We start from the raw sequence: 13,187 nt of genomic DNA on the forward strand, positions 1-13,187 counted from the left end.
GTACAGTTCTGGTCACCGAAAGATGTCAACAAATCAGAGAGAGTACAGAGGAGCTTTACTAGAATGTTACCTGGGTTTCAGCACCTAAGTTACAGAGAAAGATTGAACAAGTTAGGTCTTTATTCTTTGGAGTATAGAAGGTTTAGGGGGGACTTGATAGAGGTATTTAAAATTATGAGGGGGAATAGATAGGGTTGACGTGGATAGGCTTTTTCCATTGAGGGTAGGGAAGTTTCAAATGAGAACATGAGTTGAGAGTTAGGGGGCAAAAGTTTAGGGGTAACACAAGGGGGAACTTCTTTACTCAGAGAATGGTAGCTGTGTGGTACGTACGAGCTTTCAGTAGAAGTGGTAGAGGCAGGTTTGATATTGTCATTTAAAGTAAAATTGGATAGGTATATGGACAGGAAAGAAATGGAGAGTTATGGGTTGAGTGCAGGTCGGTGGGACTAGGTGAGAGTAAGCGTTCGGCACAGACTAGAAGGGCCGAGATGGCCTGTTTCCGTGCTGTAATTGTTATATGGTTATAAGACATGAGGGAATAGGACCAATCAAGGGTGACAGTGGAAAAGTGTGTATGGAACCGGAGGAGATAGCAGAAGTACTTAATGAATGCTTTGTTCAGTATTCACTACGGAAAAGGATCTTGGCGATTGTAGGGATGACTTACAGTGACTGAAAAGTTTGAGTATGTAGACATTAGGAAAGAGGATGCGCTGGATTTTTGGAAAGCATCAGGTTAAGTCACCAGGACTGGAAGAGATATGACTGGAAAACTGGGAGAGGCTCCTGAGAATTGGTGGGTTGCAGATTTTGTTTCCTTATTCAAGAAGGGGAGTAGAGATAGTCCAGGAAATTATAGACCAGTGAGTCTTACTTCAGTGTTTGGTAAGTTGATGGAAAAGATTCTAAGAGGCAGGATTTATGAACATTTCGAGAGGCATAATATGATTAGGTATAGTCAGCATGGCTTTATCAAAGGTAGGTCATGCCTTATGAGCCTGATTGAATCTTTTGAGGATGTGACTAAACACACATGAAGGTAGAACAGTAGATATACTGTATATGGATTTCAGCAAGGCATTTGATAAGGTACCCCATGCAAGGCTTATTGAGAAAGTAAGGAAGTATGGGGTCCAAGGGGACCTTGCTTTTTGGGTCTAAAATTGACTTGCCCACAGAAGGCAAAGAGTAGTTGTAGAGGGGTATAATTCTGTATGGAGGTTGGTGACCAGTGGTGTGCCTCTGGGACCCCTTCTCTTCGTGATTTTTATAAATGACCTGAATGAGGAAGTAGAGAGATGGGTTAGTAAATTCGCTGATGGCACAAAGATTGGGGGTGTTGTGGATAGTGTGGAGAGCTGTCAGAGGTTACAGTGGGACATTGATAGGATGCAAAACTGGGCAGAAAAGTGGCAGATGGAGTTCAACCAGGTGAGTGTGAGGTGGTTCGTTTTGGTAGGTCAAATATGATGGCAGAATGTAGTATTAATGATAAGACACTTGGCAGTGTGGAGGATCAGAGGGATCTTGGGGTCCATGTCTATAGAACACTCAAATCTGCAGCACAGGTTAACTGTGTGGTTAAGAAGGCATACAGTGCATTGGCCTTCATCAACTGTGGGATTGAGTTCAAGAGCCAAGACGTAATGTTACAGCTGTATCGGAACCTGGTCAGACCCCACCTGGAGTACTGTGTTCAGTTCTGGTCGCCTCACTGCAAGAAGGATGTGGAAGCCATAGAAAGGGTGCAGAGGAGATTTACAAGGATGTTGCCTGGATTGGGGAGCATGCCTTATGAGAATAGGTTGAGTGAACTTGGTCTTTTCTCTTGGGAGTTACAGAGGATGAGAGGTGACCTGATAGAGGTGTATAAGATGATGAGAGGCATTGATAGTCAGAAGCTTTTTCCCCAGGGCTGAAATGGTTGCAACAAGAGGACACAGTTTTAAGGTGCTTGGAAGTAGATACAGAGGAGATGTCAGGGGTAAGTTTTTTTACACAGAGAGTGGTGAGTGTGTAGGATGGGCTGCCAGTGACGTGATGGAGGCAGATACAATATGGTCTTTTAAGAGACTCCTGGATAGGTACATGGGGCTTAGAAAAAAAGAGGGCTATGGGTAACCCTAGGTAATTTCTGAAGTAAGTACATGTTCAGCACAGCAATGTGGGCTGAAGGGCCTGCATTGTGCTGTAGGTTTTCTATGTTTTTAACTTCAGGTTGAGACCTTCCTTGCTACTGCTGGGCCCCTGGGCTCCCTTTCTCCATCATCACTCTTGGTCTCTCAGGCTCCACCGTCACCATTGTGGTCCTCGGAGGCTCCATTTTAAACTTCCCTGAACACATCAACCCCCCCCTCCCTTTAATCCCTGCTCTGTCTTCACCATTTCTTCCAACCTTCCTCTCTTTGAGGCAGAATGTTCTGTCTTCAGCATGAGCCTTACTTTTGTCCACCTTTGCCCACATCTCAGTGAGTTTTGCACCCGCTTTTATTGCTTTGGTTTCCAAGCCCATTTCTTTGACAAAAACTTCACCCTGCATTGATGACTCCCTTCTCCTGTCTCCAATCCTCCTTTTCTTGTACACCCTGCTGTGGTTCTCTGCTTGATCTGGATCTTTTCATCTCTAATTGTCGATGAGACATCAACTAGCTCAAGTTCAGCACTCCTCATTTCTTCTTCAACCTTATCCCTCCATAAACACTGTCCTCCACTCCCTCAGCACCATATCCCAACCTTACCATCAACCTGCAAATAAAAGGGGTGCTGTTGTAGTGTGGCGGACTGACTTTACCTTGCTGAGGTCAGGTGGCAAGTCTCAGACAGCTCCTCTTATCTGCTCCTTGAAGAGGACCCCACTTTGGATCATCAGAAAATAGTCTCCAATACTATCACTGACCTCCTCAACTCTGGAGAACTCCCATCCACTGCCACCAAACTTATAATTCCCCTCCCCTACACTGCTTGCTTCTACCTCTTACCCAAGATCCACAAACCTGACTTTCTCGGTAGGCCTATTGTCTCTGCCTGCTTCTGCCATGCTGAACTCGTGTTTTCATACCTCAACTTCATTCTCTCCTCCTTGGTTCGGTCCCTTCCCACTTATATCCATGACACTTCACATGCTCCGGATCTCTTCAACAACTTTCAACTCTCTGGCCTTGACTACCTCCTTTTTGCCATGGATGTCCATTCGCTATACATTTCTCTCCCCCATCAAGAAGGCCTTAATGCTCTCTGCTTCTTTCTCATCAAAAGAACCAACTAGTTCCCCTCCCACCGCAATCTCCTGTCTGGCAGAGCTGGTCCTCATCCTCAACTATTTCTCCTTCATCTTCTCGCTCTTTCTCCAGACTCAAGGGGTAGCTATGGGCACTCACATGAGCCCCAGCTGTGCCTGTCTTTTTGTTGGCTACATAGAACAGTCCACGTTCCGTGAATGCTTCCCAACTCTTCCTTTGCTATCTGGATGATTGTGTTTGTGTTGCTTCATGCACCTAAGCTGAGCTCGTCAATTTCATCAACTTTGCCTCCACCCTGTCCTTAAATTCACTTGGTTCATTTGACACCTCCCTCCCCTTTCTTGAACTTTCTCTTTCCACCTCTGGAGACAAACTGTTAACTGACATCTCTTACAAACATACCAATTCCCTTGGCTATCTTGACCCAATTTCCCTCGGGATCAATTAAGTATGTCTGTCTGTCTACCTCCTCCTACCCATCTCCTATAAAATTGCTGTTCCCTTTTCTCAGTTCCTTCATCTTTGCTGGATCTGTTCCCAGGATGAGGCTTTCCCTTACAGGACTTCAGAGATGTCTTCCTTCAAAGAACAGGTTTTTTCACTTCCTCCACCAATGATGCTGCCCTCACCCATATCTCCATTTCCTGGGCATCTGTGCTCACCCCATCTTCCTGCTGCCTTAATAGGGATAGAGTTCCTCTTGTCCTAACCTGCCACTCTCACATGCCATCATTCTCTGCAACCAATGCCATTCCAAAAGGATCCTACCACCTAACATATCTTTACCGTTCCAACACCCCCCTCCCCCCATTTACACCCTCTCTGCTTTCCTCAGGAATTGCTCCATCCATGTTTCCTTGTCCATTCATACCTCCCCACTAATCCTCCTCTTGGGACTTATCCCTGCAAGTGACCAAAGTGCTACAACTACCCATTCACCTCTTTCATCAACTCCGTTGAGGGCCCTAAACAATTCTACCAGTTGAGGAAGTATTTCATCTGTGAATCTTTTGGGGTTGCCTCTTGTATCTGGTACTTCCAAAATGGTGGCCTCTACATTGGTGAGGCCCATCATACATTGGGGAACTGCTTTGTCAAGCACCTCTGCTCCATCCTCCAAAAGCATTATTTTCCATTGACCAACTATTTTAATTCCTATTCCCATTCCTGATCTGACATGTTGATCTATGGCCTCTTCTTGTGGCACAATAAGGTCACTCTCAAGGCAAAGGCGCAATGCCTCATATTCCATATAAGTAGCCTCCAACCTCATGGCATGAACATCGATTTCTCATTCTGGCAAAATAAATTTTCCCTCCCCCTTCCCCCTTCTGCCTTCCTCGATTTTCCCACTCTGGCCTCTTATGCCTTCTACTCACCTACCTACTCCTTCCCCTGGTGCCCTGCCTTCTTCCTTTTCTCCTATGGTCCATTCTTCTCTCCTATTAGATTCCTTCCTCTTCTGCTCTTGACTTTTCCCACTCACTTAGTTTCATGTATCATCTACTAGCTATCCTCCTTACCCCCTCCCCACCATCTTTTTATTCTGGCATCTACCCCTTCCTTTCCAGTCCTGAAGAAGGATGTTGACCGGAAAAGTCAACTGTTTGTTCATTTCCATAGATGCTACCTGACCTGTTGAGTTTCTGATGTGTTGCTTTGGATTTCCAGCATCTGCAGATTTTTTTGTGTTAATGTTAGTTTCACATATTGATTGTATTTGAGAACATTTACTACAGCTTGAATTACTGCCTGGTAGTCTCAGCAAAATGTTCTAATAGTAAAAGTGATATTCTAAATATGCTGAAATAACAAATTTACATCTTTAAAGAAACTAAAGGTTATACTCTTTTTATTTTTACAGATGAAAGGTTGCATAAAAGTCTTAAAGGATCAGCCTCCAAATAGTGTAGAAGGCCTTTTGAATGCTCTCAGGTAATTATAATTATTGCTTTAAATATTACAGAGAAAGAAAGAAATGTAAATTGCAAACCACTTAGTAAGGAATTTTGAAGTTTTATACCAAGTGCACAGCACTCCCTGGAACACATAATTTATTAATGTTAGAAGATCTGGAAGATCAGAATGGTAATCTATGTTTGGAGCCAGAAGAGATGGGGAAGATCTTGAATGGATTTTTTGCATCTGTATTTATTTGGAAGATGGATGCAGGGTCTATAGAAGTGAGGCAAAGTAGTAGCAAGGTTATGGACCCTACACAGATTAGAGGAGGATGTGTTTGCTGTTTTGAGGCAAATTAGGGTGCATAAATCCCCACGCCTGACGAGGTGTTCTCTTGGACCCTGTGGGAGGCAAGTGCAGAAATTGCAGGGGCTTGACCAGAGATACTTAAATCATCCTTAACAACAGCTGAGGTAGCCAAGGATTGGAGGATAGCTAAAGTTGATCTGCTGTTTAAGAAAAGCTCTAAAAATAAACCCAGGAAATTATAGACAGGTGAGCTTGACATCAGTAGTTGGAAATTTATTGAAAGATATTCTAAGGGACCAGATATGAGTATATGGATAGACATGGACTGATTAGGGATAGTCAGTATGTCTTCTTAAGTGGCAGGTCATGCCTAACCAATCATCTAGAGTTTTTCAAGGAGATAACCAGAAATGTTGATGAAGGCAAGGCAGTGGATGTTGTCTACGTGGAATTTAGCAATGCATTTAACAAGATCCCACATGGGAGGTTAGCCAAGAAGGGTCAGTCACTTGGCATTCAAGATGAAGTAATAAATTTGATTATACATTGGCATTGTGGGAGAAGCCAGAGAGTGGTAGTTGATGATTGCCTCTCTGCCTGGAGGCCTGTGTACAGTGAGGAAGACTATCACAGCTTGCAGTGGGATCTAGACTAACTGAAAAAATGGCAAATGGAATTTAATGCTGACAAGTGATAGGTGTTGCACTTTGGTAGGATTAACCAGGGCAGGCCTTACAAAATGAACAGTAGGGCACTAAGGAGTATGGTAGAACAAAGGGATCTGGGAATACAGGTACATAATTCATTGAAAGTGGCATCAAAGGATCGTAAAGAAAGCTTTTGGCGCATTGGCCTTCATAAATCAATATATTGAGTACAGAAGATGGGATGTTATGTTAAAATATGTTGAATTTGGAGTATTGTGTGCATTTTCAGTCAGCTACCTACAGGAAAAAATGTAAATAAGGTTGAAAGAGTGCAGAGGAAAATTTACAAGGATGTTGCCAGGACTGGAAGACTTGAGTTAAGAGGAAAGATTAAATAGGTTAGGACTTAAACCTTTGGAACATAGGAGATTGAGAAAAGATTTGACTGATGTATACAAAATTATGAAGGGATATGCAAGCAGGCTTTTTCCACTGAGGCTGGGTGGCCTTCAACTAGAAGTCAATGGTTAAGGGTGAAAGGTGAAAAGTTTAAGGGGAACATGAGGAAAAACTTCACTCAGAGGGTTGTGAGAGTGTAGAATGAGCTGCCAGCTCAAGTGGTGCATGCAAGCTCGATTTCAACATTTAAGTTTGGATCAGTACATGTATGTTAGGGATATGGAGGGCTTATGGTCTGGGTGCTGGTTGATGGGAGCAGTCAGTTTGAATGATTCAGCACAGACTAGATAGGCTGTTTCCTGTGCTGTATTTTTCTATGACCTTATGAACTTGTGCTTTATCTGAAGTAAGAAATTGTTGTAAAAGCAGTAGTGTACAATATTGCCAATTCTAAATCATGTAGATTTCATGCATTACAATCATGAATTAAATATGTACATGGGAATGTATGCAGGGACTTAAATTTAACTACTTTGAGAAAGGTTTGTTAAACATTACATACATCCATGCAAGTGTGCCTGTAGGCAACACTGTCTTTCATTACATAATGCCGTGTTACACACCGATTATTTACATTCAGCACCCCCAGACCCACCTACCATTTTGCATTTGTGTATCAGGCTTTCCAGTAACCAAAATTATTGAAGCATCTGTCCAACCATCAACTCTGTTTCTTTATCCATCCATCAATTGCATTCCTCTCTCTGGCAGCTGAATTGGTTAAAGTGAGCCAATTAGTAATCTTCATGCCCTATTGAACCCAGAAATGAGCTTTTGAGTGAACATGAATTTAAGGGTGGCATAGTAGCATAGTGATTAGTATAAAGCTATTACAGCACCAAAGACCACCAGTGGGTTCAAGCCCTGCTATCTATAAGGAGTTTGTACAGTTTCCCCTGACCATGTTGGTTTCCTCCCACAGTCCAAAGTTGTATCGGTTAGTAGGTTAATTGGTCACATGTCTGTAATTGGGCAGCATGGGCTCATTGGGCTGGAAAGGCTTTTTACTGTGCTGTATCTCCAGATAAATGTAAGAATAAATTGTCTTCATTATCATAATTCTCATATGCCTTCCTGATTGGTCTCTAATCTTTCACTCGCCATACGCCTGAGCTTTTCCATGTTCTGATAATAGTATGATGTATTGCTTTTGGAATTATCAGAAATGTGCAACAATTGTTATATATTCCTTTTCAAAAAAACATAGATTAAAAACAAATTTATGTTGTGACTGCCAATGCAAGGAGCGACTCAACATGTTAGCTAACAACCTGGATTTATTTAACATGTCAAAACAATTCATAGAGTCTAGTCACTGAAAAAAGACCAAGGATGTGCCAATTAGATCAAGAGTTATAATCTTGATCAAAATTTGATGATGTTGGCTGCCTTAATGTCTATTGCCCGGTAGCACTCACATTGACAGTGATGAAATGCTTTGAGAGATTGGTCATGACTAGACTGAAGTCCTGCCTCAGCAAGGACCTGGACCCATTGCAATTTTCCTATCACCACAATAGGTCAACAGCAGACGCAATCTCAATGGCTCTCCACACAGCTTTAGACCACCTGGATAACACAAACACCTACTGTTCATTGGGTGCTGTTCATTGACTATAGCTCAGCATTTAACACCATCATTCCCACAATCCTGATTGAGAAGTTGCAGAACCTGGGCTTCTGTACCTCCCTCTGCAATTGGATCCTCGACTTTCTAACTGGAAAACCACAGTCTGTGCAGATTGGTGATAACATCTCCTCCTCACTGATGATCAACACTGGCGCACCTCAGGGGTGTGTTCTTAGCCCACTGCTCTACTCTGTATGCACATGACTGTATGGCTAGGCATAGTTCAAATACCATCTATAAATTTGCTGATGATACAACCATTGTTGGTAGAATCTCAGGTGGTGATGAGGGGGTGTACAAGAGTGAGATATATGCCAACTAGTGGAATGGTGCCACAGCAACAAACTGGCACTCAACGTCAGTAAGACAAAAGAGCTGATTGTGGACTTCAGGAAGGGTAAGACGAAGGAACACATACCAATCCTCATAGAGGGATCAGAATTGGAGAGAGTGAGCAGCTTCAAGTTCCTGGTTGTCAGGATCTCTGAGAATCTAACCTGGTCCCAACATATCGATGCAGTTATAAAGAAGGCAAGACAGCGGCTATACTTTATTAGGAGTTTGAAGAGATTTGGCATGTCAACAAATACACTCAAAAACTTCTATAGTTGTGTGGTGGAGAGCATTCTGACAGCCTGCATCACTGTCTGGTATGGAGGGGCTACAGCACAGGACCAAAATAAGCTGCAGAAGGTTGCAAATGTAGTCAGCTCCATCTTGGGTACTAGTCTACAAAGTACCCAGGGCATCTTTAGGGAGCGGTGTCTCAGAAAGGCAGTGTCCATTATTAAGGAACTCCAGCACCCTTTTCTCACTGTTACCATCAGGTAGGAGGTCAGAAGCCTGAAGGCACACCCTCAGTGATTCAGGAACAGCTTCTTCCTCTCTGCCATCTGAATCCTAAATGGACATTGTATCTTTGGACACTTTCTCACTTTTTAAAAGATATACAGTATTTCTGTTTCTGCACGTTTAAAAAAATCTGTTCAATATATATAATTGATTTTTTAAAATTTTATTTACCTTTTTTTCTCTGCGATATTCTGTATTTCATTGAACTACTGCTGCTAAGTTAACAAATTTCATGTCATGTGCCAGTGATAATAAACCTGATTCTGAGAAGTAGGTTTTAAGAAGAGGAAAATTTTAGCAGCGGTTGAGGGAATTCTAGAGTTTGGCATCTCTGTGCATGCAGAAGTGGAGTGGCAGGTCCATGAGAAACTGAACATGGGAAGCACAGCTTGCTTAACATGTTGGAGAAATTTACAGAAGGCTGAGTTCATGAATCAATTGAAGCACAAATAATTTTGAGTTGCAGCGATTGGGTATTCACAAGTCAGTGTAATCAGCGAGAATTATGGGGTGGGGTGACTGAGCTTGGTGTAAAATAGGAGATGGTTGATAATGCTTTTAATTACCTAGGTGTATTGAGTGGAAGGAGTTAAGCTAGTCTGCAGAAGTTGGAAAATACTATAGCAGTGATAAAGCTTTGGGTCTGTGCTTGCTTGAGTTTAGAAGAATGAAGGGGAATCTCATTGAAACCTATTGAAATTTGAGAGGTCTAGATAGAGTGGACGTGGAGAGGATGTTTCCTCTACTGGGGAGTTTAGTACCAGAGAAGCCTCAGAATATGAGAATATCCCTATAGAACAGACATGAGGAAGAATTTCTTTAACTACTGGATGGTGAATCTGTGGAATTCATTGGCACAGACAGCTGTGAAGGCCAAGTCGTTGGGTATATTTAAAGCAAAAGTTGATAGGTTCTTGATTAGTAGATGTGTCAAAGGTTAAGAGGAGAAGGCAAGAAAATGGGGTTGAGAATGATAATAAATTAGCCATGATGGAATGGTAGAGCAGACTAATTCTGCTAATTAGTCTTACAGATTCCAGTAGTTAGTTAGCTGACATGTTCAGTGGGCAGGTGGTGATACGTGGGTGTAGTTGAGACAAAGCAGAAACTCAGCTTTTCGTAGTCCTCAAAGAATTCCAATAGATCTGTCAGACAAGAATTTCTCTTGAGGAAACCATGATGACTACGGATTATTTTATCATCTGCCTCCAAGTACCCTGAGACCTCATCCTTAATAATCAACTGCAACATCTTCCCAACCAATCACTGAGGTCAGACCAATTGGTCTATAATATCCTTTCTTCTGCCTCTCTCCCTTCTTGAAGAGCGGAGTGGCATTTGCAATTTTCCAGTCCTCTAGAACCCTTCCAGAATCTAGTGATTCTTGAAAGATCATTACTAATGCCTGCACAATCTCTTCAGCCACCTCTTTCAGAACACTGGAGTGTACACCATCTGATCCAGGCGATGACCTTCAGACCTCTCAGTTTCCCAAAAACTTCTCTAGTTAAGGTAACTTTACATACTTCATGACCCCAATATTCCAATATACCACCATTCTGCTGGTGTATTCCACAGTGAAGACTGATGCAAAATACTTATTCAGTTGGTCTGCCATTTCCTTGTCCCCCATTACTACCTCTCCAACAGTCCGATATCCATTCCCAGCTCTCTTTTACACTTCATGTATCTGAAGAAACTTTTGGTATCCTCTTTAATATTATCGACTAGCTTACTTTCGTATTCTATCTTTACGTTAATGACTTTTTTAGTTGCCTTCTGTTGGTCTTTAAAAGTTTCCCTATCCTCTAACTCTGCTGACGTCCCTGCCAGTTTATTTTTCCTATCACTTCTATCAATTCTGTCATGTGTCTGTAATTCCCTTTACTCCACTGTAATACTGATACATCTGACTTTAGCTTCTTCTCACATTTCAGGGTGAATTCAATCATAGTATGGTCACTTACCCCTAAGAGTTCTTTTACATTAGGGTTTCTAATCAATTCTGGTTCATCGCACAACTCCCAATCCAGAATAGCTGATCCCCAGTGGGCCCAACCACGAGCTGCTCTAAAAAGCCATCTCATAGGCATTCTAGAAACTCCTCCTCTTGGGATCTGGCAGCAGATTTCCCCATTCTACCTGCATATTGAAATCCCCACATAACTATTGTATCATTGCCCTTTCGGCATGCATTTTCTATTTCCCATTGTAATTAGTAGGAAAACATCCTTACTACTGTTTGGGAATCTGCATACAATTCACATCTGGGTCTTAGCTCTTTCCACAATGATTCAACACCTTTCAGCCCTATATCACCGCTTTCTAATGATTTGATTTGATTTTTTACTAACTGAGCAATGCCACCCCCTCTGCCTTCCTGTCTGTACTTTCATTACAAAAGGTATCCTTGAACATTAAGCTCCCAGCTATAATCTTCTTTCAGCTATAATTCACTGATACTTACAACATCATACCTGCTACTGTGCTGCAAGTTCATCTACCTTATTCCGTATACTGTGCATTCAAATGTAATACCTTAATTCCTATATTCATCTTTTCTTTTTTGTCTGATTTTTATGTTGCAACTCATCCTGCTGACTGTAATTTTCACCTATCAGCAGCCTCTCCTCACTATACATTGCCTCTATTTGTAAACTGTCTACCTAATCTTCAGCACTATTATCACTATTATCCACCTTTTCTATGACATTTCTTGCATTGAAATATATGCAGCTAAGGGTAATAGTTGCACCATGCTCAACCTTTTCATTCCTAACTTTTTCTGATGTCTTACCAACATCTGCCATCACAACCTCTCCACTAACTGTTCTTGAACCTCGTGGTGCGATTCCTGAAGCATTTGTGCCTTCTACCTGATGGCAGCAGCGAGAAGAGAGCCTGGCTTGGATGATGAGGTTCTGTGATAATGAATGTTGCTTTCCTGTGGCAATGTTTCGTGTGGATGTGCTCAATGGTTGGGAGGGTTTTTACCCCATGATGTACTGGGCCAAATCCACACCTTTTGTAGGGTTTTCTGCTCAAAGGCACTGGTGTTCTAAAGGCAGTGGCCTCTTTATTAGGTACAGGAATGGAATCCAGTGTGGTCTTCTGCTGCTGTAGTCCATCCACTTCAAGATTTGATAAGTTGTGCACTCAAAGATGCTTCTCTACGCACCACTTTTGTAACACATGTTATCTGAGTAACTGTTAGCTTGAACCAGTCTGAACAACTCTAACCATGCCATCTGTTACCAGCAATCATTCTGTGGTCAAAGTCACTTGGTCATTTCTTCCATAGAACCATAGAACATTACAGCACAGAAACAGACCTCTTGGCCCTCCTTGGCTGTGCTGAACCATTTTTCTGCCGAGTCCCACTGGCCATATCCCTCCAATCCCCTCTCATCCATATACCTGTCCAAGTTTTTCTTAAAAGTGAGCCCGCATTCACCACTTCATCTGGCAGCTCATTCCACACTCCCACCACTCTCTGCATGAAGAAGCCCCCCCTAATGTTCCCTTTAAACTTTTCACCCTTAACTCATGACCTCTGGTTTTTTTCTCCCCTAACCTCAGTGGAAAAAGCCTGCTTGCATTCACTCTATCTATACCCATCATAATTTTATACACTTCTATCAAATCTCCTCTCATTCTTCTACGCTCCAGGGAATAAAGTCCTAATCAATTCAACCTTTCTCTGTATCTCAGTTTCTCAAATCCCAGCAACATCCTTGTAAACCACCTCTGCACTCTTTCAACCCTTCCTGTAACTAGGTAACCAAAACTGCACACAATACTCCAAATTCGGTCTCACCAATGTCTTATACAACTTCACTATAACATTTCCAACTCAATACTTTGATTTATAATGGCCAATGTACCAAAAGCTCTCTTTACGACCCTATCTACCTGTGACACCACTTTTAGGGAATTTTGTATCTGTACTCCCAGATCCCTCTGTTCTACTGCACTCCTCAGTGTCCTACCATTTACCTTGTATGTTCTACCTTGGTTTGACCTCCTGAAGTGCAATACCTCACTCTTGTCCACATTAAACTCCATCTGCCATTTTTCAGCCCATTCTTCCAACTGGTCCAAATCCCTCTGCAAGCTTTGAAAACCTTCCTCACTGTCCACTACACC

The 13,187-nt window shown here is 42.3% G+C and overlaps 1 protein-coding gene across 9 annotated transcripts in view; it reads left to right on the top strand.

The window, feature by feature from the left end:
• Positions 1-13,187, top strand: part of fam49bb (family with sequence similarity 49 member Bb) — a 193,174-nt gene that overhangs the window by 176,906 nt on the left and 3,081 nt on the right. For all 9 annotated transcript variants that reach the window (XM_059970567.1, XM_059970538.1, XM_059970523.1 and 6 more), the window contains one exon: positions 5,107-5,177. In XM_059970567.1, coding sequence (XP_059826550.1) covers positions 5,107-5,177 — 71 coding nt within the window. The remainder of the gene's footprint in view (positions 1-5,106; positions 5,178-13,187) is intronic.

Source organism: Hypanus sabinus, chromosome 1 (genome assembly GCF_030144855.1).
Source record: "Hypanus sabinus isolate sHypSab1 chromosome 1, sHypSab1.hap1, whole genome shotgun sequence".
Lineage (NCBI taxonomy): Eukaryota > Metazoa > Chordata > Chondrichthyes > Myliobatiformes > Dasyatidae > Hypanus > Hypanus sabinus.